The sequence below is a fragment of the Grus americana genome, chromosome 5 (genome assembly GCF_028858705.1).
Source record: "Grus americana isolate bGruAme1 chromosome 5, bGruAme1.mat, whole genome shotgun sequence".
Lineage (NCBI taxonomy): Eukaryota > Metazoa > Chordata > Aves > Gruiformes > Gruidae > Grus > Grus americana.
The window spans coordinates 12,942,387-12,968,730 of NC_072856.1; the positions used below are offsets into that span (position 1 = coordinate 12,942,387).

Consider the following 26,344-nt stretch of genomic DNA (forward strand, 5'->3'; position numbering starts at 1 on the left):
TGTATCTCAGAGAACATGGTGATTTTCAGCAGACTTAAATCAGGCACTGCATATTCATATAGAGTTAAAAATGTGGCCTTTGTTTTCTTCCCCATAAATGAAAGCAAAGACAATACTTTCTTTTGTAAATCTATTTCTGCAGACCTTATGTAGACTTTTCTTACTGAAATAAGAGTTTTGTCAGCATTTTTTTCTTCCATAGAAGAGAAATAATTTATTTTAAACATAATTGTTAAAAATGTAACAGCAGTTTTCATGTTTGCCAAGAAAAATCTTGTTTGGCAAACTAATTGTTCTTTTAAAAGTTATCATTTCATTATGTTACATTATTTGCTTTAAAAGAATTTGCTTAGTTTACATAAATCTGCACATCTCTGTCCAACTTCGTTAGCTCATCAGTGCTCCCTTGTCAGGCTGAAAGATGCTGATGTATCCCTTTAAAACTTGCAGACATTGATGAATGCTCTTTTGAACGGACGTGTGACCACATGTGCATCAATCATCCAGGCACCTTTGAGTGTACTTGTAACAAAGGATATGCTCTCTATGGCTTCACACATTGTGGAGGTAAGTTTTAAAAAGACATTACAGGCCATGCTGATAGAGTGCCCCACGTCTGATTAGTGTCTCTGCAAGACACAAGCCTGTGTATATGCAGTAGGTGGATAGAGTAAATTTTACTCTTGGCCATGATAAGGAGACACAGCAAAAGTAGAAACTAATCCCGCTCATTTCTGTCTTTGCTCAAATGATTTTTCCTTCCCACCCTGCATCCAGAAAGCACCTGTGAGTATTAGAACAAACTGATGCATTTTGCACCGGGATATGAAAGCCATAATTTGATAGATTTTTCACATGCAGAAGTCTCACTGACTTCAAGGAAATGTCAGAGCAATAGGACTTAAAGAACAGGATGCTCTGGATGACTTAGAAAATTATGGTTTTGCAGGTTACCCTTGTGCATATGTCAGATCCTCATGTGATGTAGATTGGCATTTAGCTGATGTAGTACCACTGATTTGCATTGGCCAAGATTAATACTCTTAAATCTTTTACGTCTTTCCTAGAAGAAAAGTTCAAGGAAAGAAAGGTGTTCACAGAACCTCAATGTGTGTCAAGTGTGAATACTTCTGTGACAAATTCCCAGAATTAACATGGACACTAAATGGAGTTAAACTTGTTTTATGTAAGCTCTAGGCAAGCCCTTACTGACTCCATATGCTTACTTAATTCTGAGTAAGACCTATTTATTTCTGAGCCAGAATGATGAGCACACTTGAACTTGGAGACAGCAATTCAGACACCTCTGTGTGCCTGATCTGTTCTAACCTCTGCCTCTAGAAAGTCTACAAAGAGGATTACAGGGCTACAATATCAAACCTGTCTGGATGGGGACTAACACTGCTCATGTGTTCTACTTGCTAAAAGAAGTCTGTTCTCATTAATTCCTCTGTGTTAATTCCACTTCTTTTGGCCACCAGTGAGGGAAAGTAACTATAATTTTTGCTGTTGGCTGCTAATTGGCCTCCTCATAATGTACTCCTGTGCAGATGATGTTAATCCTTGTACCATAGCAAGTCCTTCATTTACTGGCAATCATGGGCTGTGTCAAAGCTGGTAGGGTTACTGAGCATACACCTTCTGACCTATATGGAAGAAGCCACTAAGTGCTGGAGATAATAGGATGCTGTTGCATGCAGCATCCTAACAAAAGGTCAATGAAAACCAAAGATTTGGGCCAATTTTGTGGTGTCTTAGGTACCAGTGCCTGAGATAGAAGGCGTTCCCTTCTTTCTCCATTATTCCTCTGCTGCTCACTCCTACCCCTGCTGTCTCAGTTCTGTTAATAGCATGTTTTTCCCCTGAAATCAGCTCAGTTTTGTGATCTGTTTCACAGTGTTTTCTACCAAATTGTTACCTATCTAGAGGGTGGAGCAAATGGTTGGGGAGACCAGTGACAAGAACACGTTACTACCATTGCGAAACGTGTACATAGAAGTGGGTACACTCAGTTGCACAAACTTTCTGGGTCACACAGGAGATTTCTTGATGGCAGCTTTCTAGGTTTATGTATAATTGCCATAAAGCTACTGGAGACAAATGAAGCAGTCATCAGGGTGGATCTGAGAAGCAGAGACAAAGAACTTTCCCTTTGTTGAAATTCATGAGATTCCTGTCAGCCCATTTCTCCAGCCAGTCAAGGTCCCTCTGAATAGTGGCACAACCATCTGGTGTATCAGCCACTCCTCCCAGTTTTGTATCATCTGCGAACTTGCTGAGGGTGAACTCTTGTCCCATCATCCAGGTTTAATGAAGAGGATAAATAGTATTGGCCCCAGTATTGACCCCTGGGACACACCACTGGTGAAAGAATGGTATATTCTGCATCAGCATGCAAGCTTGCACCAAAGGCAGCATGTTGTGTTGTCAGTAATTTCTCCTCCTCTTGGCATTTATCAGGCGGGGTGAGGCCCCAAAATTGGATAACTGGCCAAAAGGGACAATGGTGATACAATGGTGTTACTTGCCCACATGGTGTCAAATAGTGTTCCACAGTAGTTGTATCTATCTGAGCACTTTGGAGGATTGATCTGTATGAATTCTGGCTAATTAATATTTCTAATTTGGAATAAACTAGACACAGTGCAACACAGACTTGATTTGATCTCCTCTTCTTTGAGTCAATTTGTTATCATATTGCTGAGGCTGGATTTTTTTTAAATTATGTGGTTTAAGGACATAGCTAACATCTCCCCTCCAACAACATTTGATCAATGCTGACATTTATCAAAGGATTTCTATGAAAACAAAACTAGTCCAAGGTGGGTGTCCAGATAGCATTCCTAAAATCTTTTCCAAACCCTACTAAGCAGTATTTGTGCACATGTTTGCCTAGTGGAGTTAGAGTACAGAACTTTGGCAAGGGTAACTTTTAAAAAGTATTTTTACCTTTTCTCTGTAGATATTAATGAATGTAGCGTCAACAATGGTGGTTGCCAACAGCTGTGTGTGAACACACTGGGAGACTATGAATGCCTGTGTCACTCTAACTACAAATTACACTGGAATAAAAAGGATTGTGTTGGTAAGGTGCCTAGTAAATGCATTTCTACTCCTGATGTGTCTGATGGCCATGTGGTTATAGTCAAATCTGAAAATCTTAATCTATCCAGTTAAGTGGTATGACTCATTGTTCCCGGTATTCTGCTTTACTTTTTAGTCAGGCATGATGGTACTGATGTCGAAACTGGTAAAAACAATCAAAAAGAAAAACCCCAAAACAGGAGATACTTTAAGGGATTTTGATGCTTTCTTTCCTGTGCTTTTATCTAGCTCATTCTTCTACTTCTTTTGTTTCTCTGCATGAGAAGGTTTGCTGATGACAGCTTTACCTGAAAGGAAATTACTTTTGTGGTGTGATCTTCCAGTGATTTTATGTTGCTCTGATTTTTCTGTCTAAACAGCATGTTAATTGCATGGGTGCTCTCAGGTACCAGCTACAAAAGCAGGTGCATGCTGATTTATTAGTAGGGTGTATGTAGATGTTTTACTTCTGTGAGTATTTGATTTATCCTATTTAGAGACAAAGGGTCCCTTGCCTGATAATATGTCACCTAAGGTATTGCTGCACTGCATTAAGAGTGGTGGGAGTGATAGATGCTTCTTAAGCTGCTCTTCGGATGTCCAGGTATTTTCTGGTAAGTCAAAACCAACAAAAACAAGCATATGATTCTGTAGAGAGTGTAAGAGTAGCAAACCTCCCTAACTCTCATGGAAGCCCCAAGAAGTAGACAATCAACAGGGACCTTTCCTCTTTCACTATAGATAATAAAGGGCTATATCCCTGCCAGTGTCCCAAGAAAGCCCCCCTTTCCTTGTCTTTTATAACCACTCTACCCTCAGATTCCCTTCTCATGACAACTGTCTTTTTGAAGCTGGGGAGGACAGGCCAGAATTCTCCGTGCTCCCTGGGCCATTCCTTAATTGGCTCTGAGAGCCACTGCTGAATGGGGCGAAGGCATTCCAGCCCTGCGTGGGGTCTGAGATCTTGCCCATGCAGCGCCTCCACCCCACAGGACACTGCATGCAGACTTGGCTGGGGCTTATGGGACAGATGCTGCTTTTCTTCCTGAACCCTTTAAATTGCTTAGGAAGAGACAAGCTCTAATGTGGAGTATTTTATGAACAACGTTGTTCAAAAAGGTGGAGATGATGATGCCAATCAACAAATTAAAAATGTCTTTTGTACTACAGGAGTCTTATAGTAGTTTTATACTACAAGTCTGTGCACAGTGCCTGTGTCTTTACTGTCTGTCTGTATGGTCTGTCTGTTAGGAACACAAGATGCCTACACCCTCACCTGTGGCAGGTCATCTCAGCTTAAGAAAAAGCAGCAAAATACAAATGCATCCAGCTGGTTGGGTAATCACTAGATTTACTGTTGCATGATTTGACTGATTTCTTTTAATAGGTAACTGTGAAATAAGGGTATTTCTGCTGACTTTCTATTCTCCCTCTCCATTATACTCCCTCTGTTTTTATTTCCTCTTCCTCATGATTCCAGTTCATGATTACAGCAGGAAATTCCACTTGTACTGCTTCATCAGCATCACTAAAACTTAAAAATAAGGAAAGAGAAGATGATCAGTAGTGAAATAAACAGTAGGGCCAGGAGTGTCATGCCTCCTTTTAGACATCCAAACTGGACCATGTTGGCAACATACAATATGGTTAGGTTGAGCTGTTGGACAGTAAAGTTTAGAAAATGCTTAAAGCTAAACAGATAAGAGGTGCTATTTTATATAGACATAAACTACTTTCTGAACTGGTTTGGAGCATCTCCTTTGATTTCAGCTAACCTTTATTTTACTTACCCAATAGCAGATCTGGACTTGATCTTACTCTTCTTTCTTTTTATTAAATAAAATCTATCACACTTGGATCCAATTCCACTTGTGAACCAGCTTCACAGCAGGAAGAAGCTGGTATCTCTAGGTTTTCTGTGATCACTGCTTTTTCACTTTATATCAGCGTATTTTTTGATGTCATCATTATGATGTGACATTAGGGTTATCTAAATTTTCTATTCCTTTTTTAAAATAACATGTCATTTTTTTCTTCCTGAAGATACTTCAGCCATCAAGATAAGCGTAACCTTTAAATTAAATGAAGGAAAATGTAGTTTGAAAAAGACTGAGATGTTTCAAGAAGGTCTGGAAGAGATTATGCCAGGTATGAATATAAAAATGCAGGTAAGCAGGTTAGAGCCATAGCTCAGGGGTTATTAAGTGCTCTCCTGATATGAAGTACACCGTAAGCAAAGCACAGAAGACTGCAATATTTCTGCTCTTCACTGACCTCATGAATCACAGTCCTTCCCAGCCATGTTTCTAGCAATAGTTGTTTCAGATCACAGGACTTCCCTGTGACAACCTTACAGTCTTGCTAGGAAAGCTCTTCTCCTTTTTTATTTGTACCACTGCCAATAAATTATCAGTAAAATCAACCATTCTTTTCATTCTTTTGACTACTTCTTTTCCTTTCTCTATCCCTTCTTTCTGTTCTTTCCTTTCTCACCTGCTCCTTACTGTCTGATGCCTCAGTGAAGAATCTGTTGGACTTTTATGCTGACTCTATTGCCAAAGAGTTATTCCTCTTTTCGCTGCTTTTTATACTTCAGCAGCCCCAGATGGACACAGTGAGGTCAGCTCTTCCATCTGTTCCAAGGCAGAAAGTATAGCCTGGGAATTTACAAACTCAGCAGAAAATGAGGAGGAGTACATTTAAAAAAAAAAAAAAAAAAAAAGAGAAGGAGCTGGGGGGAAGAAGTCACTAAACAATATGATGAATCAGCATGGCAGTTTGTTTGTCCTTAGAAGAGTAGCAGTGAGAAACTACACTAGGTGCTCAGTGAAGAGTTACATACTCCAGAACCAAAGCTTATTCTGGGTGTTTTCTTTAACTAAATCTTATTTCTTCATTGAAACCTTGAAAATGGTCTCCAAATGTCCTGTGTCCACTACTTAATTTAAACACCATTATAAACTAATATGTTTTTCACATGCTTCATATGAGTGCAAATTTTTTTCCCTTGAGTAGCATGCCTGATGCAGGCAGTGTCATGGTTTTAAGATGCTTTGCATAGTGCAAAGGTAATTCATTAGAACCTGCTAGCGAAACCCAGGGGAAGCAGGCTGAGCGCTACAGCCAAGCTCTTGTCTTACCAGTGAATCATGCCTCAGACTCACTGCAGTGCCAGAGCCTCAGCCTGACAGTACATCTGTAGGTGCACTGGAGTCATGATTCTCTGTGAGTGTGTACCAGTTGAGAAACTGGCCAAACTGTTTACTGGCATGTGGAGTTGATTGTTTGCTCCCCTTTACCTCTTCATGACAACATACGCGCTGAGCACTACTGAATGTTCAGTAACATAGCTGGCCAAGCTTTTGCTTCCTTTGATTTTGTTCATACAGAGAGACATAATTCAGTAATGGAGAGCTTCCACTATGTAAACCTAACATGCAGCTCTGGCAAGAAAGTTCATGGACCCATCAGTAGACTGACAGCGACTAGAGAAATTTTTATCACTGCGGACTTTGAGCTTGAAACAAGCCGAAAGGAGGTGACAGGTTGGTTGGAAAATAATCCAAGGTGCGGTTTGAAGCTTCTTGCCGTTTGCTCCTTAATTTCTGTATTTTTCACTTCTATCTGTATGCAAAATGATAATAAAAAGTATCTCCTGTTTTGAAAATGATTATACTACTTCAAAAAGAGTGAGGGATGGGGATAGTTTCAAAGATCAAAGAACTGCCCATAGATTAAACTCTTGTGGTCTGATTAATTTTCTTCTAGCCTGGTGGTATTGTCCTTAAGGATTTTCAGACTTGTTCACAGAAGTTGCTTCCTCAGTGATTTGCATTCATTGGTCTTTTGGGTGGATTTTTGTGCATGGCCACTTATAGCAGCTTTCGCCCTGGATACTTTTCAGACACGTGTGATGTGCGCTGTGCTCGGAAAAAGACTGAAAAGAGGTTTCGTAAAACCATTCGAACCCTACGGAAGACAGTCAGCAGGGACCAGTTCCGTGTTCGCGTCTCTGGCATGGACCACGAAGTGGCCAGAAAGTCTCTCAAGCTGTCAGAGCTGCAGCAGTCTTGTGGTGTAGGGCAGATGCATGTGGGTAACAGATGTGGTAAGTAAAAGTAAATTAGGAATAAATCATCATGTGTGTTTTGCTGTTTTGCTCAGGTCTGGTGAGCTTGGGGGGGATTGTGGGGTGCTTGTCCAGGAGACAGGAGGGCTGCACGTGAAGAAGTAGGGGTTACTGTTGGTGCTACTGAGATGTGCCCCTCTGTGTAATTATTGTTGGCAATTGCTGTGCTGTAGTGCAGAACAAAGGCTCAGTGCATTGGACTTTGTTGTAGCTGATGCACAGCCTACAATAAGCTCCAAGGTAGAAAATGTGGGAGCAACATCAGGCACCAATGACCTTGACATCACAAATGTTATTTTTAAGACTACGTTTAATATCTGATGTAACACTGTGTTTCTGAATTTGTGAACATTTCATCTCTTCCTTGCTCCAAGGAAAAGGCTCAGCAGAATTTGATACAATTACATTCTCTTTGCTGATTAAGCTCTGAGTCCCAGAGAATCTTCATGATGGACTTAGAAATTCATGGAGAATAGGGGTTTTATAGGCCAGTACTGAGAAAAATCTTAATTATTGTGGCACTGGAGGGCACAACCATAATGCAGTCCATAATAAATGCTTCCAAAGCACAAAAGTTAAGGAGAAGGGTCAGATGTTATCTTAACAGGGGCCTAACAACCATGACGGCTAATTCAAGCTGCATAGGGTAGGCGGCATGTAGGTGGCTTTGTGAATCAGCAAGCCTTTAAAATGCTTGTCAGATTGAATTAGTACATCTTCCAGCAGCAACCCATTCAGCCTCAGAATAGATTTTTCCAATCTAGTTTTGCTAACTCTTGAAAAACTTGGATTCATAGAATAGAAAAATGAATTGGTGTTGCTTAAAACATCTGTGCAAGCAGGCAGACTAGGGAATTATTCAGGAATTCTGTTGGAAAAAGCTGTTTTTTCTTCCTTTTTTTTTTTTTTTGTAACATTGTAATAGTCTGAAAAACTTTGGAAAGCTCATGAAGAGGAGTTTACGTGGATGTTTTCAAGCTGTTGTGTTGGATGGTGGAGGAAGGCTTTGAAAAACTCTGTCTCAGTCTATTGTACAGTGTGGCTTTCAAGCCATTTGTGATTTCATCTGGAAAAAATAGCAATGAGTAAGCTAAAAATACTGCAGGTAGAGAAGGCAACGTGAATTAGGAATTGGAACAACAAAGAAACAAATTTATTTTTTTTAGGTAGCTGCAGAATCAGTTTAATTTCTCATTGCAAATGAGAAGCTTACATGGTATTTCTGTGCTAGTTCAGAGAGAAAGGGTGCTTTTGGAGAATGGCTGGAAAATTCTCTGGTATGGTGAGGACAAATGTCCAGGGTTAAAACAGAGACACTGAGCATATGAGGACGAATGTTTTGGAGAACAAGTTGTAAAAGTCAAGCCTCTTCTGTTCCTGGATTGGTGCCACAGTTTGCTCTGGACATCTTAACAGGTACTGCTGCGAGCAGTGGAACTAGTAAGATATGATTCCCTGTGGGTCTCATACCTTATGGTTCAATTTGCTTGTGCCTAAAAAGGTGCAGTCACTAAATGAATCTTCCTTTCTTCAGCTGAAGTATTCCGACCATATCCTTGCATAGATTTGCTGTGATCAAACAGGAGATGGAACTTGCACCACAGCCTTTTACTTGTATGGATGCTAAGGCCTCTCTCCTCCACTTGCATGTTCCCCACTTATTTACATTAAACATACAGAAACTTAGTATCTTTGAAACCTCTCTGCATCTTTTGTCAAATTGCTTGAAGTTGGACAGAAAGCTCATTAGTTGCTGAGGGAACATAAAAGTACACGCAGAGGTGGTGTTGTTACATACGCCTTATTTCCTTAGAAAAAGCTGATTGTCCCAGCGTGCATGGTAAAGGCAGCGCTCAGTGGCTGCTGCTTTGACTGCCAGTCAGAAAGAGCTAAGAAATAGACTGAGGAGAAGAGAATGGAGTGGGAATAGTGTGCAAAAAGAGGAAGAAGCCAGCTCAGAGATGTGCGTGGGAGAGTCAAGGGTTTTGTTCTGGTCTGATCTGATTGCTTTGCAGAGCTGCCGAGAGCTTCTGGACAGGATTGGGGCCCTGCTTATCTAGACACGCTAATGATTCTGGGGAGAAAGTGACTCCATACAAGAGATACCAGGCCAGCAGATGGATTCAGTGCAGGTGGTGGATGTAGTCTCTGGACAGGCAGAGAACTTTGGCAAAGGGATTTTGCTCAGTCTGACCAAAGGAGCAGGAGCAGTGAGGGAACAAAGTAACTCTAGGGACTTACAAGTCATCTGTGATGCAGATAGCGAGTGAAGTGCAGGTTTCACTGAGAGAAACAGCAAGCAATTCAGCTGCTTTTCTGTTGCTTAAAACTGTCATACCTTGATCACATCCTGTGGAGTTGAAAATACACCTTGCCTGTTCCGTTTGGTATTTTTGTGTTGCATACGCGAATACTTTAAAAGATGGAAGGAGGCAGTGAAAAGTACCGTTCCCTGAAATTGCTGTGTAAAAGGACACGTGTGCATGTCCTTGCTATACACGGTAGTTGCAAGTGGATTCATCCAAAGAGCTGTCACTTCAGAGAACAGCAAACGTGAGCAGCACTTGTATAGGCACTGCTCTGATGTAAATGCTGAGCAGCTTTATCTTGTGTGGGAGCTGCTGATGCATTTCATTGCTCAGCATTCAGCAGTTTTGTCCCCTTAGTTTAGAGGATGCAAATAAAAAATTAACATTTCATACAAAATGATGAACCACATATCAAAGTTTAGATGTGCTATGATACTGGCATTATAAAAGTACGAGAGAGATATTTAAAGAGAAAAGCAAAGTGCTGCCTGCCTTTGCAGTTTGTACAATTAATAGTTGTGTTACACAACGGAGAACTGTATGTTGGTATTTGGGGTTTTTTTTACAATTTTACAAAAATCTGACAAGAAGAAATGAATTATCAAATGGGAGAAAGGGTGCTATTTTTCTGCTAACCCGCTTGCTCTGACAATCATAGATTTAAGACATAAATCTTTAGGATGCGTAACCATCTCGTGTGACCTGTATGTGTGAACCGCTAAAACACAATAACTTAAAGGATGCCGCCTTAGAATCAATTTACATCAGTTGTTGGTGATTTTCCTTATAAAGTCAAGGCATCATTCTTAAGAAAATGGTGAATTGGTGGATCATGACCTCCTTTATGAGGCTCACCTTCTCAGCCACTGAGATACTATAGCATTCGTCTATAGGAGCAAAAGCTGAAAGGCTAACATGTTGAAAAGAGGGGAAGAGCCTTTAAATGTCTTTGTAACTGTTAATCCTGGTTCCCTGTGGGCCCCTCTCCCTTGCCGCCCCCCCCCCCTTCTTTTTGTTTCTGCATCAGAAAAGCTTTCACTTTTTTTTTCTTCTTTAAAACAGCTGCATGAAACTCAAGATGGGTTTTTTAATGGGTATTGGAGACAAACAAAGACAGTGGCTGCAGAAATGAAGTCTACTAGAGGCAATTGGTTCTTTTGTTCATTTGGAGAAAAACAATCAAGTTTCTGAAAAAAGAGCAAAGCCAGCCAGTGGAATTCTGATTTAATGTCATTATTTGCAAATCTTCAGATCTTGTTTTGACTGGGCATTTCCCATGTGTCAGGTGGGACCATGCAGTTTCTAGTTTTGTGAAATTAAGCTCATAAACTTTTCTTTGTTTCATTTAAACAAATGACAGGAAAAGTTTGACGCCTTAGAGGTGTTTCTTGGGGTTTGTTGCTGTTGTTTTTTGTTGGTTTTGAGGTGGATTTTTTAGAGAGGGTTCATTTGTGTCATCCTAATTTCATGCACAATCCTATGGATTTCCATGGGATGATTTCTGTGTTGACATAATGTCCCTATAATTAATGTTACTATAATTGAACCTAACACCAAGTCTGTTTGTTATGCTAAATTGGGCTCTGGTGAGTGCTGTGAGCTTCTAAACAGGCTTTCCTCATTACCCCTGCTCTGTGCTCCTGTGGGCTTAGATGAGTGGCCTGCGCTTGGCGCATTTCTAGGTGGAAGATGAGGAAGAACTGGGAGCAGTTTACAGGGAATGTGTTTGTGGATCAAATTGTCTGGACACTTATACCGCTGAAAAGCTTGGTTTGATGTAGTCATGTGAGGAAACGGATATATTTAAGAGCTTGAGGCATTAAAGCTTGGTCATCACTTGGAGTAGTTTTAATATTTGCATTGAATAATGAGTATTTGTTAGACTGTAAATAGCTAAATCTGTGTCTGGATGTATTAACCTCTTTTCTCATACACACATAGGATCTATTAAGGTCTGAGGTGTTTGGTGTGCCTCATAAGTCATAGTGGGGGGAAAGATAGGGTTACATATTTTTCTAGGCAGTGCAATATTTAAAACTTAATTTTCCCAGTCTCTGTATTTTACATACTTTATAAACTCAATTCAGAGTTTTTTTCAAGTCTCATTGATTTAAAATTGCGCGTGGGTGCTTAACACCCTTGAGAATGAGGCTCATTATTGCATGTTGTAACATCAGATATGCATATGTGTGGAGTACCCCCATAGGCTTATCCATCTCGGCCTGGACTCTCCAGTTCCAGGAGGCATACAGCATGCTGCTGCATAAACCAGTGACCTCCATTGTAAAAGCAACTAGTGTTCCCCTCGCTTGCTCTGTCTTGGAAGGCCACTCTGCATGCTGGGGCTCTGATAATGATGTGATTTCTGAGCAGAGAGTGGCCAGCTAGGAGGGCGGTGTCCTGTGAACCCAAACCCCTTGGACACACAGAACAAACCCGTTGCGCGTCCAGCTGGACTCCTCTGTCAGACCGGTTTGTCTACAGCAAGGTGCCATTGCCCAAACTGATATTCTTAAGCAGTAGTTCATACTGAAAGAGCTGGGTAGTCATTACATGGCTTTCTCTTCCTGTTGGGTCAGCTTGTCCTCTATCCTACTCGATCCTTTTCTCTCTCCAACAGCTGGTTTTACACACCCTGTTACAGTGGTGGTAGCTCGTTGGACCTTTTTTTTTTTTCTTCCCAGTTTTCTTTCTGTTGTTGCCACCTTTTAGGAAAATCAAAATGAGATGCTTGAATTAATTGGTTCAGATCAAATGGAAAAGTTTTGCTTTGGTGCAGGTTGATTTTACACAGTTCCTGCCTTTCACTGTCTCAGCCCTGTGTTTCTTCTGTGGGCACTGTCACAGGCATAGCCTACCATCCTGCTGACCTGCCACGGTGCATCCCTGGGGCAGCCAGTGGAAGACAGGAGGGAAATGGGGCCTGAAGTCTGATGTTTCTGCCTCATCTTTCTCTTGCTCTCAGAATTCAGTTGTGCAATGCATCTGAGAATGCTCCATGTTGAGGATCTCAGTGATGTCTGAGGAGGTAATTTTAAGTTTACTTCTTCAATGCAAATTTTCAAAAATTAGATACTTTGTTAAATAATCCTGGAAGATTTAGATTAACTCAGTTTTATTCCACAGGGAGCTCTACAATTTTCAACATGCTGTTTCAAGGCAAGTAAGGTACAGATGATAAAGTTGTGAAGAGAGATCTGATGGGATCAAGTTCTCAAATGTAACATTTCCACACCAGTGGTGGGTTTGGTTCCTGCCTGGGACAGGTTTTCTTTCAGCTCTGTTAGCCAGCCTACTGTTATTCTGGACTCTGAGCAAGTTTCAGAAACCTGAAGTACAGTTTTAAGGTTGAATTTGTATGGTTTTACATGTGTCAATGTAAAGTAGCATTCTGTTCAAAATAAAACCAGAACAGCCACACACACATGCCTCCAATGCAAAAAAACCAAACCACCCCAAACACAACATGTGATTAAAATGAAGGGACAGACAGGTTAAGAGGAGATAGCACAGAGCAGATAGTCTCTAGTGAGGCCACTCAGAGCATTGATTTCTCATAGACCCATAGAATTTTTTGAGGGAAGGAGATTTGCACTGATCTTTCCCTTGCTTACGGGTTTCTGAAGTCAGTAGCCACTTCTCAAAATCACCTTTACTAATCTTGATTGTCTTTCCTTGTCGCAGAATTGTAAATAGTGCTCTTTCCTTACCTTATTAGGAGTGCTGCAATGAAAGCCTGAATTCATTCATGTTTGTTGAGTTGCACAAAGAGTACAGAGATGAGTGTTCTGTAAGAATGTTTATAAAATGAAGAAAGGCTTGAAAAGTTTGGGAGTAAATTAATGTCTGTCCTTATGAGAGCAGAAGTGATGTGTGGTGGTGGTGTGGTTTAACCCCAGCTGGCAGCTAAGCACCACGCAGCCGCTCACTTCTTCCCCCTGCCAAGGGGATGTGGGAGAGAATCGGAAGGGTAAAAGTGCAAAAACTCGTGGGTTGAGATAAAGACAGTTTAATAGGTAAAGAAAAAGCCACCTACACAAGCGAAACAAGGAATTCAGTCACCACTTCCCATGGGCAGGCAGGTGTTCAGCCATCTCAGGAAAGAAGGGCTCCATCACGCACAACAGTCACTTGGGAAGGCAAATCATTCCAAATGTGTCCCCCCCTCCTTTATCTTCCCCCAGTTTTATTTGCTGAGCGTGATGTCATATGGTACGGAATATCCCTTTGGTCAGTTGGGGTCAGCTGTCCCAGCTGTGTCCCCTCCCAACTCCTTGTGCACCCCCAGCCTGCTCACTGGTGGGGTGGGGTGAGAGGCAGAAAAGGCCTTGACTCTGTGTAAGCCCTGCTCAGCAATAATGAAAACATCCCTGTGTTATCAACACTGTTTTCAGCACAAATCCAAAACACAGCCCCACACCAGCTACGGTGAAGAAAACTAACTCTATCCCAGCCAAAACCAGCACAAGTAGAAAAAGTTAGAACCAAGAGCTAAGACTTCCTCACTAGCTTTCACTGATAAGCTACAGAGCATTGCTTAACCTGCTATCTTTTATTTTTAAGTTAAGGAGGAACACTCACTATTCCACTCAGTCATAAACAAAACTCTTCGTCATTGATCATGACCGGTAGTTAATGCCCTGGTTGTTGTTAGTCGTATATCCTGAAATGAAGCCAAGGCCAATTTAACTTCCTAACAAAACAGCTATTCACTGAGTGATTTATTGGAGCTATAAACTAAAGCTAACAGTTTATTATCGTAACAGGTCTTTAAAAGGACAGAATTTTTCAGCACAGCTGAACAACTGCAACAGTGTTTTGTGCCTTTCCAGAGCAGGGTAATTATTAAATAGTGGCACTGAAGCCAGTTCTTTTGTGAAAAGTTTGAAAACCAGATTTTTTCAAAGATACCTATAAATATTATTGGGCTTGTTAGATAATATTGAGGTGTGTGTTTAAGTAAAATTGGTCGGGTTGAGGTAGTCCTATCTATGCACTGTACAGAACACAGCAATCCAGTGCACAGATAATCGTTATCCAAGATCCAGTATCAGAGGAATGGCAAGAATATTTCTGCTTTAAAAGTCTTCGAGGCACACATAATGTTTAGTGAAGCTGCACAATTACTTGTTGCGCTTGAGGTTTTCACACAACTCAGTAACACCAATGGTTATGAAGTATGAATATTCAATAATATTAAGATTAAAATACAGAAATCTGGAAGTACGTTTTTGGCATCTTAGGTTCAGTACTAAATTATGTCATTTGGGAGGAGTCCAAGAGTTCTTTAGCTAGAAAGAGGAGATAATCACTACATAATTGCACTGTACAGATTAACAGAGTACTGGACAGGCCTAGTGTCCAGTGTAGCCTTGCAATAAAGTGTGAAATCCACTCCAGCTCACAGAAGAACCCACTAGCACCAGAGGTTGTCAGTGTCTGTTTCAGTTTCACAGGGTACATTGCATGTATTGTTCTATCTGTTGCTAGCATTCAGTTCTGAAACCTGGCTCCCACTTCCCACGTAAAGAGGGGAGCAGTTTCACTGTGGGCTTTCAGGTCCTCTGCAGGCTCACTAACATACCTTCACCTGTAATGTACAGGTTGAAGCAAGTGTGTTCTTCCTGTTCTAGATCAGTGTTCACCAGGTGAATATTCTCCTGATGGCTTCAAACCCTGTCTGCCATGTCCCCTTGGAACATACCAGCCTGAAGCTGGGAGAGTATCCTGCTTTCCCTGTGGAGGAGGTCTAACAACAAGGCATACCGGTGCATCCTTGTTTCAGGACTGTGAGACCAAAGGTAAGGTCAAGATTTATTTGATGAACTGCGTTGCTCCAAGGAAAAAGTACCTGCTGCTGCTACAAGTGGGGCATGCAAAGAAGGGTCATTCTCCGTCCAAGGATCTCTCCTTCCAAGGATCTCATAGTTGGCTGGCCTGGCTGAAAGAAAACTCAATAAAACCTCAATTCTTTTTATAAATGCTTTTGAGACAATACTTGACAAGGAGTTAGGAGATATGTGGAAGTTGGCCAGTGAAGTTGTTGATCTGTGAAGAGTCATATAAAGGAACAGCAGAGAGGAAAAAAAGCCTCAAGAAAAAAAATCAAGACCAGTATGCCTTATTGACATTTTGGGTATGAGCACAGCAGCAACATAAAATGTGAAGGAGGGAACTGCAGTCCCGGAGGATAAGTAAGAAAATAGTTTCTTCATGTTCATAATGAGAAACTGGCTTGGATACCTTGGGATATACCTAAAAAGCTAGCATTCAGCTTAACCCTGCAGTACCTCAGACAGCCCTCGAAATTTGATCACAGTGGAGTTGACATGCTATCAGCTCCCAAGGTTCTCCTCATAGAATTGAAAATCAGGTGGGGATCATATCTTTAAAAATAAAGGAATTTTGTTAGCATCTTAGTTATCTGAAATGTAAAAAGCTGAAAGACAGCTATGAAGTTGTCTTTGAAAATGCTGATAAAAATATGTGCCCATGGAGAGAGATGAAATGTTAATCAGTATAATGGTTTGCTCAGTGTCTTAAAGCATGGGTAAAAGAACATCACTTATATCAAAATCACCTGAAAAAAAAGTGTTAATAGAAAATCTACTGCTGTACAGTAGAAATAAAGGATAGAAATAAGGTCCTGATGCAAAAAGAATTCTGCAGTATGGTTGAAGAATTAATATTACTGGTAATAATGTGATAGCTTATAGATTTCTTCAGTGAAGAATCAATGAATCCACAAATGCTGTTGTTTCATACTTAATTTTGCAAAGGTATAGCACTAAAAAAAAGTTAAAAAACCTTGGATCAAGATAAGAGGAACTGATTTCAGTTTTATGTAACACAAACAAAACCAGGTCTATAAATGAGGTTCAGTTTTCAAATTAGACTGGAGATTAAAGGAATTTTTTGTATTAACTGGAATGAAGAGCTCAGGGATTTGCATGTGGGAGAGGCCACGTGAGACATGGAATCACAGATGCAAGAACTATTTGGAACTTCTATCTGAAGCATTTGGGGGGTGGAGCATGTAGGGAAGGACTCCAGGCTGAGCTAGTTACAAAGCTCAACAAGACTAGAGTTATTTGGGAGTAAGCAGAGCATAAAAGGAATAGAAAAAAGAGTCTGTGCAGCACAAAAAAACTACATTTGGAAAGCAAGGTAGTAAATTATTTTGATCTTGAACTGAGAGAGGTAAACTTGCTAAATGAGGTAAAAGGAAAAAGAAAAGATTTTATTTTAATTTTTTTTTTAGTCCCACAAAGAAAAAGGGCAAGGAAAAAAGTAAAGTAGTGATGGAGTTAAGAGCAAAGATAATCTATGGCTGATGCTCTTGACTGCTTTCTGTCAGGTTTTAGTACAGATGATGATGGGCATAGATGCAGAATAGCTAAGCAAAATCAAATAAAAAGAAGCATATTAGAGATGTAAGCAAAGGTGTTTGGGGTCCTGTATTCTCAGATTGCAATGAGAAGAAAATCTTCCTGTCTGCATATGGGGAACTAGAAAAAAAGTTGCAGGTCTGCTGGAAAGGATTTTTCCCCTCTGTCAGTCTCCCATGTGTAAAACTTCCATAAAATCTGTTATGTTTACAAAAGAGTTTGTATGTCAGAATGGGGTCTTGCTTTGGTGATGCAAGAGGTACTCTTGGCAAGCCCTGTGAGGGGCTATAGCTTATGTGTCTAGCTAGCATAGAATCATTTTGGTTGGAAAAGGTCTTTAAGATCATCAAGTACAACTGTAAACCTAGCACTGCCAAGTCCAACCACTAAACCATGTTCCTAAGCACCACATCTACACATCTTCTAAATGCCTCCAGGGACGGTGACTCAACCACTTCTCTGGGCAGTCTGTTCCAGTGCTTGACAACCCTTTCTATGAAGACGTTTTTCCTCCTCTGGCGCAACTTGAGGCTGTTTCCTCTTGTCCTATCACTTGTTACTTGGGAGAATGATGATTTGGAAGATGATTGTTTGCATGATGTGATAAAGTAGCAGCAGATCTGGTGGAGGTGGCTGTACCCTGAGTCATGGCCTGTTGTTGCAAGATAATGTGTGATCATGAGAGAAGAAGGCAATATACCAGTTTAGTCACTAATATTGATGCAATGTGCCACTTGTAGAGGGCCAAAGTCTTTCACCTCTGCTTGTGGTGAACTGATCGCAGGGGTATACTAGGATGTAGCAGCAGTTCACGTGCTGCTTGGTATAAGCTGGCAAGAAAGAAAGGTTTAGTTAGCATTTCCACCTACAGTTCATATTCCAAGTCAAATGTCAGTGGCTAAACCATTTGGTAACACACTGTTCTACTTGGTGTCCTGCTTACAAAATCATGGTGGTTATGCTCACTCCCCCATATCTTTTATTACTGCTTCCACACAGAACTGTTCTGTAATGTTGCGTTTGGGACTTTTGAACTTGCAAAAAATGACCTGATAAACTAAAATCTGTTCAATTACCTCTGCTTTATTACCCTCGTAGTTTATGAATATGGCATTTCAGTTATTAAAATTATACTAGGTCCTATAAAAATGCATAAAATCACAATCTAATGTATTACTTCTACTTTTTAACCATGCTGCATATTTAATTACTCTCCAGTTCAGTGTTCACCTGGCCATTTTTATAACACCACAACTCATCGATGTATTCGCTGCATAGTTGGGACATACCAGCCTGAGTTTGGACAAAATTACTGCATTTCATGCCCTGGAAACACCACTACTGATTTTGATGGGTCAACAAATATAACACAGTGCAAAAGTAAGTATAGCAAGATGGTTTTGATGATGTCTTACAAACAAAAAGACTGGGTCATTAATATTCAGAGTAGCCCTAAGGGCAAAATTTAGCTTTGCTCGAGGGAGCTTGGAGAGATGGCAGTGGTGTTGCTCCTCTTTTGCTGCCTGCCTGTATCTCATCCTACCCGGCTTACTGAGGTCCATGAGAGACCATTTTTGCAGACTGGTTCCATCATTTTTCTTAAGGTAATCGATGGTTGTGTCTTGCCAGTTGGTGCTGGGGCATTCTGGGTCTTGCTGTTCAATCTTTTCTCCTGTGCTACAGCAGAGTTTGTGTTCTCGGTACTCTGATTTCCTTCCCTTCTATTAAAAGGAATGGAAGCTGGCTCACAAAACTTAATAGCTGTAGTAACCATTTCTTCTTAATAACAACCTTTGAAAGAGGCAGTTACAAAGAGAACCACGGTAGCTGTAGTGTGGGAAGCTGAGGGTAAATTAAAGAAGGAAAATAGAGGGCAGAGAGGTGACTCCTCAGATGATCCTCTGGTGACACTTATATACACACAAACATATATAAGCATACATACACAGAAATATGTTTCTGGGAACTGCATGTCTCTCACTTAAACAATCTGTTCCCTGGGCATGTCACACCCGCACATCACTGTCACAGTGCTGTAGTGCCCAGACCCTTGTGGCCACACAGAGTTGGGGAGCACAGGCAAAGCATCCTGCACTGGGGTTCACCCTCTCTTACTGCCAGCAGTGCTGATGTGTGCAGGGAAAGGGCCTGCTATACTCCCTGTTTTGTGCTGCTGCAGGCACGGTGCCGGAGCAGAGCACCTCAGACTCCAGTTAGACTTCAGCTGATATTTCTGTAAAAACGTTCTGTCTGGTACAAGCAAGTGGAGAATCCTTGCTTTACCATTTCTACCTCCTCTTACAGCTGCCTTGCTGCTTGGCTGTGGCTTGGTCGATAGCACCTGCTGTGTTAACAGGGACTAGTCTGTATCTTTGTCTCAACATTGATTAAAACACAAAGACAGAAGCAGGCAGCAGTGTGAAGTGAAGCTGGCAAAGAGAACTGTACCTGCATCAGATGCAAACAGAAAAGTTTGTGTGTCCGTCACCCATGTACTGTTTCTGACAGTGACTGTAAGAGCTGTAGGATGACCTCACTTTGCCTAGTCTTGCATACTGTATTGCTTTTTCAGATAGGCAGTGTGGAGGTGAACTGGGAGACTACACTGGATATATTGAATCACCAAACTATCCTGGGGACTATCCTGCAAACACTGAGTGCACTTGGAATATTAACCCACCACCAAAGCGCCGTATTCTGATTGTGGTTCCAGAAATATTTCTACCCATAGAAGATGAGTGTGGAGACTACCTGGTGATGCGTAAAAGCTGTAAGTCTGGAACATCTACTGAGGCATACGGTATCTATTTCAGTGTGCAACACAGACTTCTCATGTGCATTGCTGTTTACAGAAGCTAAATGTACCCTGGCTGGCCTTTACTTAAGAGTAGAAATTTCTTTAGATGACGAATTGAGAAATCCTATTTGGTAATGCTGTTCCATAGGTTCAGGTGAAATGAGGGTGCAAGAATATGATGTGTTAGTGAACTCTGAGATAAATATTGTTAAGAAGGGGTAGATGGTTCAAGCTTAACTAGTCAGGACTTATGCTAAGCAATTCTAGACTGAGTTTGGAAAGAGGAGATGCTTGCTAGTCCCTACAGGTGCCTGATGTGTGAATAAACAGCTTCAGTTTCTAGTATAGGCACATCCTTCAAAGTGTAGACTGTTGGGTTTTTTTCAGGAAAAGGGAAAATATTCCTTGACCAAGTCGTCACACATTGATGGCCTGCCATCCACTGATAGCCTGCTGCATTTTGAGGAGTTTTCCTAATGCCAGCAAGCACTTCTTGTCATAGTAGTTTAACCTATTTTCTAATTGTTCATTAGTATGAAACGTTGTCAGATAACTGCCTATTGTGTGTTTTCTTTGAAAGCTTCTTCCAACTCGGTGACCACATATGAAACCTGTCAAACCTACGAACGCCCTATAGCTTTCACTTCTAGGTCTAAGAAGTTGTGGATCCAGTTCAAGTCAAATGAAGGGAACAGTGCCAAAGGATTCCAAGTTCCTTATGTAACGTATGACGGTAAGTGGTGTGAGCAGCTGAGCCTGTGTGGACTAGCGCAGCTGCAGCAGTGCAGAACTCCTTGTGGGCTCCTTGACCCTGCTAAGCACCAGGGCAACCCAGCGCTCTCAGCAGTGTCACTATGGGACTACTTCCAGTAGCTGTTTTCATTTATATCTACTTTAAGGGATTCTGCATTGCACTGCAGTCTGAAGTGCCACTGTATTCCCAGTCTTCCACAGACCTAAACAAAGAGCTGGGATTCTGGGCTCTGACCTGCAAAATGCTGGCCTCAAAGCCAGAACCTGGGTTTTACGCATGTTTGTGCCTTCCCAGTTCTGGGTTGCTTCAGGTGGCAGCAGAGTGCCCTCAGTTAGGAATTTAGGCAGAGCCCAAGTGCCTCTGATTTATCACGTTGCTGCCACCATCTGTAATTTAGTACCAGATAGCAAAATGTCTATATTGAAAAGAAGCTTGAGGGGCAAGAGTTTCACTCTGTCATTGTCAGAGTCACCAGGAGTGAAACTGGAGCTGAGGCTTTGCACTGGAGTATAAGTGTTGTGAAAATGATATGGCATGTTTCTGTTCACACTGGATTAATTCTAAGAGTTATCCTTGCTGTGGTCTGCAGAGTTTCATCAACAGTGGATAATTAATTTTCCAGGGGAGACTTCTCCTTTTGAAGCATTTCAAGTTTTGATTGACCAGGAGGTTTGCCTTTTAAGAAAACTTCCCTTACCTCTTTTGGTTTTTTCCTTGTTAGTGTAGAAAGAAGCCAGTAACATGTTGTGGGTATTTACACATAAGATTCTGCAGTGCAGTTGGTTTGAAGCAGGCTACTTGGTTACAGCATGCACTACAATCCTACGTGCATTATGATTTATTTTGCTTTGCATGCTGAGCAGCTCAGCAGAGTACACTATTTTCATAGTAAACAGTATTTGTAGTTTCTTTACAGAAGAGCATTTGGAATATTTTCTGACTGCTAATATGAGGGCCAAGTACCACTGGTTCTTTTGAGGGTAGGGCTTACATGTGTAACCAAGGGAGGTATTGAGTATGTAAGTGAACTGAACCTGCAAATTACTTTCATGTGCATTCTCCATAGAGGACTACCAAGAGCTAATAGAAGACATTGTTCGGGATGGTAGACTTTATGCATCTGAAAATCATCAAGAAATACTTAAGGTATATTCCTTCTACTAATTAATGTCGGTTTTGATTGAAAAAGACACTATTTTTTGCCAATGAGATTGCGTCCTGCTCTGTATCAGATGTGTTCCTTGGTGTGCTAGACACAAGCTACTTCAGGGAAGTGGGGGGAATCAGCACAACCTGGAGCAAACTGAGGGATGTGGGATTTAATCTCTTGGGAAGCACTTGGTGCTGCTACTTGTCGCCTGTAGGTTAGCAAGCGCTTTTCCTCCCTGGGCAAGAAAAAAAAATCTCTTCGTGGATTTCACTTCTCTGACCTTGCTTAGAGGACAGTTGCATGGAACCTTTCTTTTGCTGGATATCAGATCCAGTGTTTGTTTTGTGTTTTGTTTTGTTTTTTCATTTGCTATTCTTGGAAATATGAGGAGGGGAGAAATCCTGGTGCCATTAATCATAAATGTGAAACTCCAGTGACTTCCCTGTGTGTCCGCCTGAGTGTCAGCCTTGCTCCATTGGTTTCTGAGCCCCTGAAACATTAGTACTTGAAAAGTAAAATGACCATAATCTTTTGAGTTAATCAGTCATTAAGCTTCGGTAATACTGACCCTAACTCCTCTGTGGAATTACTGTAAAGTCTACTTTCCTTTTTCTAGGACAAGAAACTGATAAAAGCATTGTTTGACGTGTTGGCGCATCCACAGAACTACTTCAAGTACACAGCCCAAGAGTCAAGAGAGATGTTCCCAAGATCCTTCATTCGACTGCTGCGCTCTAAAGTTTCCAGATTTTTGAGGCCTTACAAATAGCTGGCACTGTACTTAAAAAACCTAACCAGCCCTGGGCATGGACAGAGGGGTTGTGGTAGGTGGGGCTGCTTTCTGTGTTTTACACACTGGCAGAGAAACTCCAAGGAAGCTTGCCAGCTCCGTTCTTGGCAGAGTTTGGCTTTCTCAGCTAATATAAATATTTTGGTGAACAGAATTTTGATTCCTTTCCAGATAATACCTTTTGGGTACCAAGGATACTTCGTGGGTCTCTGAATTAGAGACTGCCCATAATTTCTGTAACTGAATGGTGCCAAGCAGAATTTTGTAGAGCTCTGCCCTCTTGCTTCGTCAGTAATTTTAAAAGCTAATGAGGACAGACAGGCTAAGCAGTGTGGTGTGGGATGAACTCTGGACTGCCATTAATGCATGTTACCTCAACAAAGCTGGGTTCGTGTTTGGTCTCGCTGAAAGTGAGAACGAGATTGATGTCTCTCTTAACTTTTGCTACGCAGGAAATTCAGAGCTAAGATTGAAATAGTTTTAGTCCAAACCAGTTAGTCCAAGAATTACACAAGATGTAATTTTTCTCTGAACTATGTGTTGTATGAGGCATATGGAGGAATAAGCAATGGGTTGAATATTAGCTTGAATGCTCTGGGCCTGGATCACACTGTGTTCATGCTAATGACCTATTGGTTTAAATGGAGTGATACCAGAATAAAACCAGGGCGCCACAGTAATGGCAAACAGACCCTGACCAGCTGGACATGTCCATTTTGGGCTGGCTGCAAATGGTACAACAGAACAGGTTCTTTGCTAAATCCCAGTGCTCTCCCTGTGCATAGGTCTGGGACAGCACAAGGCATCAGCTCTTCCAAGAGCATAAAATTCTATCCTCTGAGCACCTGCAGTTGAATACACAACCCCCATTTTAAATGCAGGCTTTGCATAGATTATGCTCTTGTACATCACCATTTAAACCTGTATAAGGTTCTTAGATGAACTTCAATCCTTATATCCCTTATCTTGTCTGAGCACCTTGCAGTCACATTGTTGAGCAGAGAAGGGCTGCTTTCCCTGTCTTGCTGGAGAGAAGTAGGTGTACAAAGATATTCCTCAACCAGACTGTGGCTGCAAAAGTCATCTATGGCAAAATACTGTTCAAGATTCCCCAACACTGTCCTTTTCCTCAGGTTGTCTTTCTTATGTGAGAGAAGGCTATTCTGAAAAGGAGAACTATGTTGATCAAAATGTCGTCTCAGTGTTTTTCTGTCCACACTCAGATTACATCACTGTCCTCTGGCCATGCAAACTGTTTCATCAGTGTAATATACCTTCTGGGTCTTCTGTCTTGAAGGGAGATGGCCACAGTTGTCCTCATTTGGAGATGGATTTACGATCTCTCTCTCTCGGTCACTGGCAGTGCTGAGCGGTGCAGTGGGCACCAGGCTGCTTCTGTGTGCCCCCTTAGGAAAGGTACTGAAATTTTGCAGTGTAACCAGGACAAATGCTCTCTTTCCAAGGGTGTGGAGTCAGATCTCCCTGGGTTTCATTGCATTGGTATGTGGTATTTAACTGTTGTATGTGAATAATACCATGTTCACAGTGTGACAGATGAAACCCTCACCAAGAGCCAGGGTCCAAATCTCTTCCCTACGCTGTTAGGAGCAAACGAATACTACCAAATGCAGCCTTGCTAAACTGCCGTGCCATGGCAGCCCTGTAGCCCTGTTCTGTGCAGCCTGTCACGTGGTAAGGACCCGTCTTGGTTGTGCTATGACGGGAAGGGGCAGTGGCCTTCAGCCGCAGCTGGGGAGCAGAACCTCTCGGGATGGGGTGATGCGGTGCTGTGTTCCTCTTGCTGCTGCCCTGAAAGAATTGCGGTGGTCGGGGAGGAGGAGGGAAATGGCTTGTGTTGCTGCCAAGAGGGAGAACTGTGTCCTAGCTGGCTGCACTAGGGGTCCTGCTTGCGCTCAGGAGCTGATAATGGGTTTCTGTGGCAGGGTGGTGAGCACCCATTTCAGGAACGGGGCTGTCAGGCCTGCAGAAAAGGGGAGCAAACAGGCTGGGGGTGGGAGGGAGGCAGGTAGTGAATTAGCAGAACAGGGGAAGGAACCCAGGTCCTGGCTGGTGTGCTTCATCCTGAACAGAGTCCCTGCTGCCTTCATGGGGAGGGAGGACAAGGGTTATCTGGAAGAAGATATGAGGCAGTGTGATTGGTGAGAGGAATGGCTAAGGGATGCCAAAAGGAGAAGGCTGGTGAGAAAGGCTTGCTACGGCTGTGGTGAAATGCACTGTTGTGGTGAGATCCCAGGAAGGTATTTCAAGATAGTTTCCCTCTGGCTGCACAGCCCCTGCCTCTCTACTGTTCATGGCTTCCCATGCCAGATGCGGTGTGTCCGTGAGTCGCAATGACCCATCAACCATGTCTGTGTGGCAATGGAGCACTTTGAAATGGGTGAGATGCCGCAGTTCCACTCTGAGTGCGTGGGTGAGTTAGGGGCCTGCTGGTGGGGCACTGGGAGGAGAGGACCATGGTGTGCCAGCTTCAGGGCCAAGCCCAGCAGAGTGGCTTTGCTGTGGTCTGTGTGCTCTTGGCCAAAGGAAGCAAGCCAGTTCTTGCTGTATTCCCTCCCAAGGTGGCTATAGATCTGAATATTTCTGTTTCACATTGCTGAGTGGTACACAAATCGGAGTGATTGGTTTCAGCAAGGGTTCAAGAAAGCAAAAGTTGTGAAACATCCAAATATTTTTAATTGGTGAAATCAGGCTTTCTTGCTCTATGCATGAGTTACTGACTTGAGCTCTGTGTTCGTTGCACTGCACCTCATCTTGTAGGCACGCTGTTCTAGCTCTGCACACTGCTCTGGGACCAGCATCTCGCCTTCCGTCGGTACGGTGGATCTCAACTTTGCTTCTCTGTTGCCCCGTGTGCACAGGCCATTTTCATTGTTGTCTGTGGAAGGAGAGGAGTCTGTAAGTGTGGGGAGTGGTCCAAGGCTGAGCAGAAAAGCCTGACCTTTTTTGAAGAAGAATCCTTTTTGCTCCACAGCCCTGTACATTTTCTACATAAAAAGTAAATGACTTGGGAGCACTTCTGTTACCCTTGATCTAACATTATGAATCAAAATTTCCCTTTTTACTGCGTGTGCAGTAAAAAGTGAAGAGGGAATTTTTGTCATTTTAAAATTTGGGAGAAGTGATAACTGTTGCAGAACATTGTAACACTTGGCATTGTATCTTCATAGAGATGGTAGTGGCTCTGTAGAAATTTTAATTTCTACTTTCTGTGTGGTTGTAGACTGATGTTATTTTTTGGCAACAAATGATTCAAAAAATGTTTAACCTTGTAAAACAGGATTTAACTTTTGAAATAACAATTAGTGTTAACTGGATGACTTAATGTCACCTACATGAGATAAGCATAAGAATCTTTTTCATTATTGTAAATTAATGTAAAATGTTTCGGACTGTTACTCTTAATAAGAGAAATAAACCAGCGAACTTTTAGTTGCATGAAAACCTTGGGCACTATTTTTAGTTGTCTTTGCTATGCTAAATAATAGTTTTGTGAGAAAGTTAACAGTTGTGTAGCAAGTTATCTCACATCAAATAGACTTTATCTTGGGAATATCTGTTTACCATAGCATTCTGTTTCATGTAATAATATTAGCCTGGATCAATACCCATAAAGATACAGTTCTTCATATATTTAGTGGTGCACATATTTATGGCTAGTATAATACCAGAATTATCCTGGTATTAATTGTAATAATTATGCTAAAAATGTCTCCTGTATGACAAGCTGGAGTCAATTGGCCTGTTGTAACCAGCTGTATGAACACAGAATAAACTACTTAAAGTTAACTTCAAAGTATTTATTACTTTGCAGATTAATCTGGGTTTTTTCCTAAAAAAATAAACAAAAATACACCTAAACCCCCTTCTTTAAACTTAAAAATAATTAAAACAAAACAACAAGGTGAAAACCTGTGTTAAGACA

General features: G+C 41.6%; 1 protein-coding gene across 3 annotated transcripts in view; it reads left to right on the top strand.

Annotated features, from left to right (window-relative positions):
• The window catches only part of SCUBE2 (signal peptide, CUB domain and EGF like domain containing 2), a 44,073-nt gene extending 18,049 nt beyond the window's left edge, over positions 1–26,024 (top strand). For 2 of the 3 annotated variants that reach the window (XM_054826890.1, XM_054826891.1), the window contains exons 10-18: positions 451–567; positions 2,963–3,085; positions 6,989–7,192; positions 15,156–15,323; positions 18,129–18,290; positions 19,483–19,680; positions 20,288–20,440; positions 21,528–21,607; positions 22,228–26,024. In XM_054826890.1, the coding sequence (XP_054682865.1) occupies positions 451–567; positions 2,963–3,085; positions 6,989–7,192; positions 15,156–15,323; positions 18,129–18,290; positions 19,483–19,680; positions 20,288–20,440; positions 21,528–21,607; positions 22,228–22,380 (1,358 nt within the window). In that variant the 3' untranslated portion in view covers positions 22,381–26,024. Of the gene's footprint in view, positions 1–450; positions 568–2,962; positions 3,086–3,581; positions 3,699–4,335; positions 4,423–5,127; positions 5,233–6,473; positions 6,630–6,988; positions 7,193–15,155; positions 15,324–18,128; positions 18,291–19,482; positions 19,681–20,287; positions 20,441–21,527; positions 21,608–22,227 lie in introns of all 3 variants that reach the window. The other variant, XM_054826892.1, reaches the window with a different exon arrangement.
• Positions 26,025–26,344: the final 320 nt, after the last annotated feature.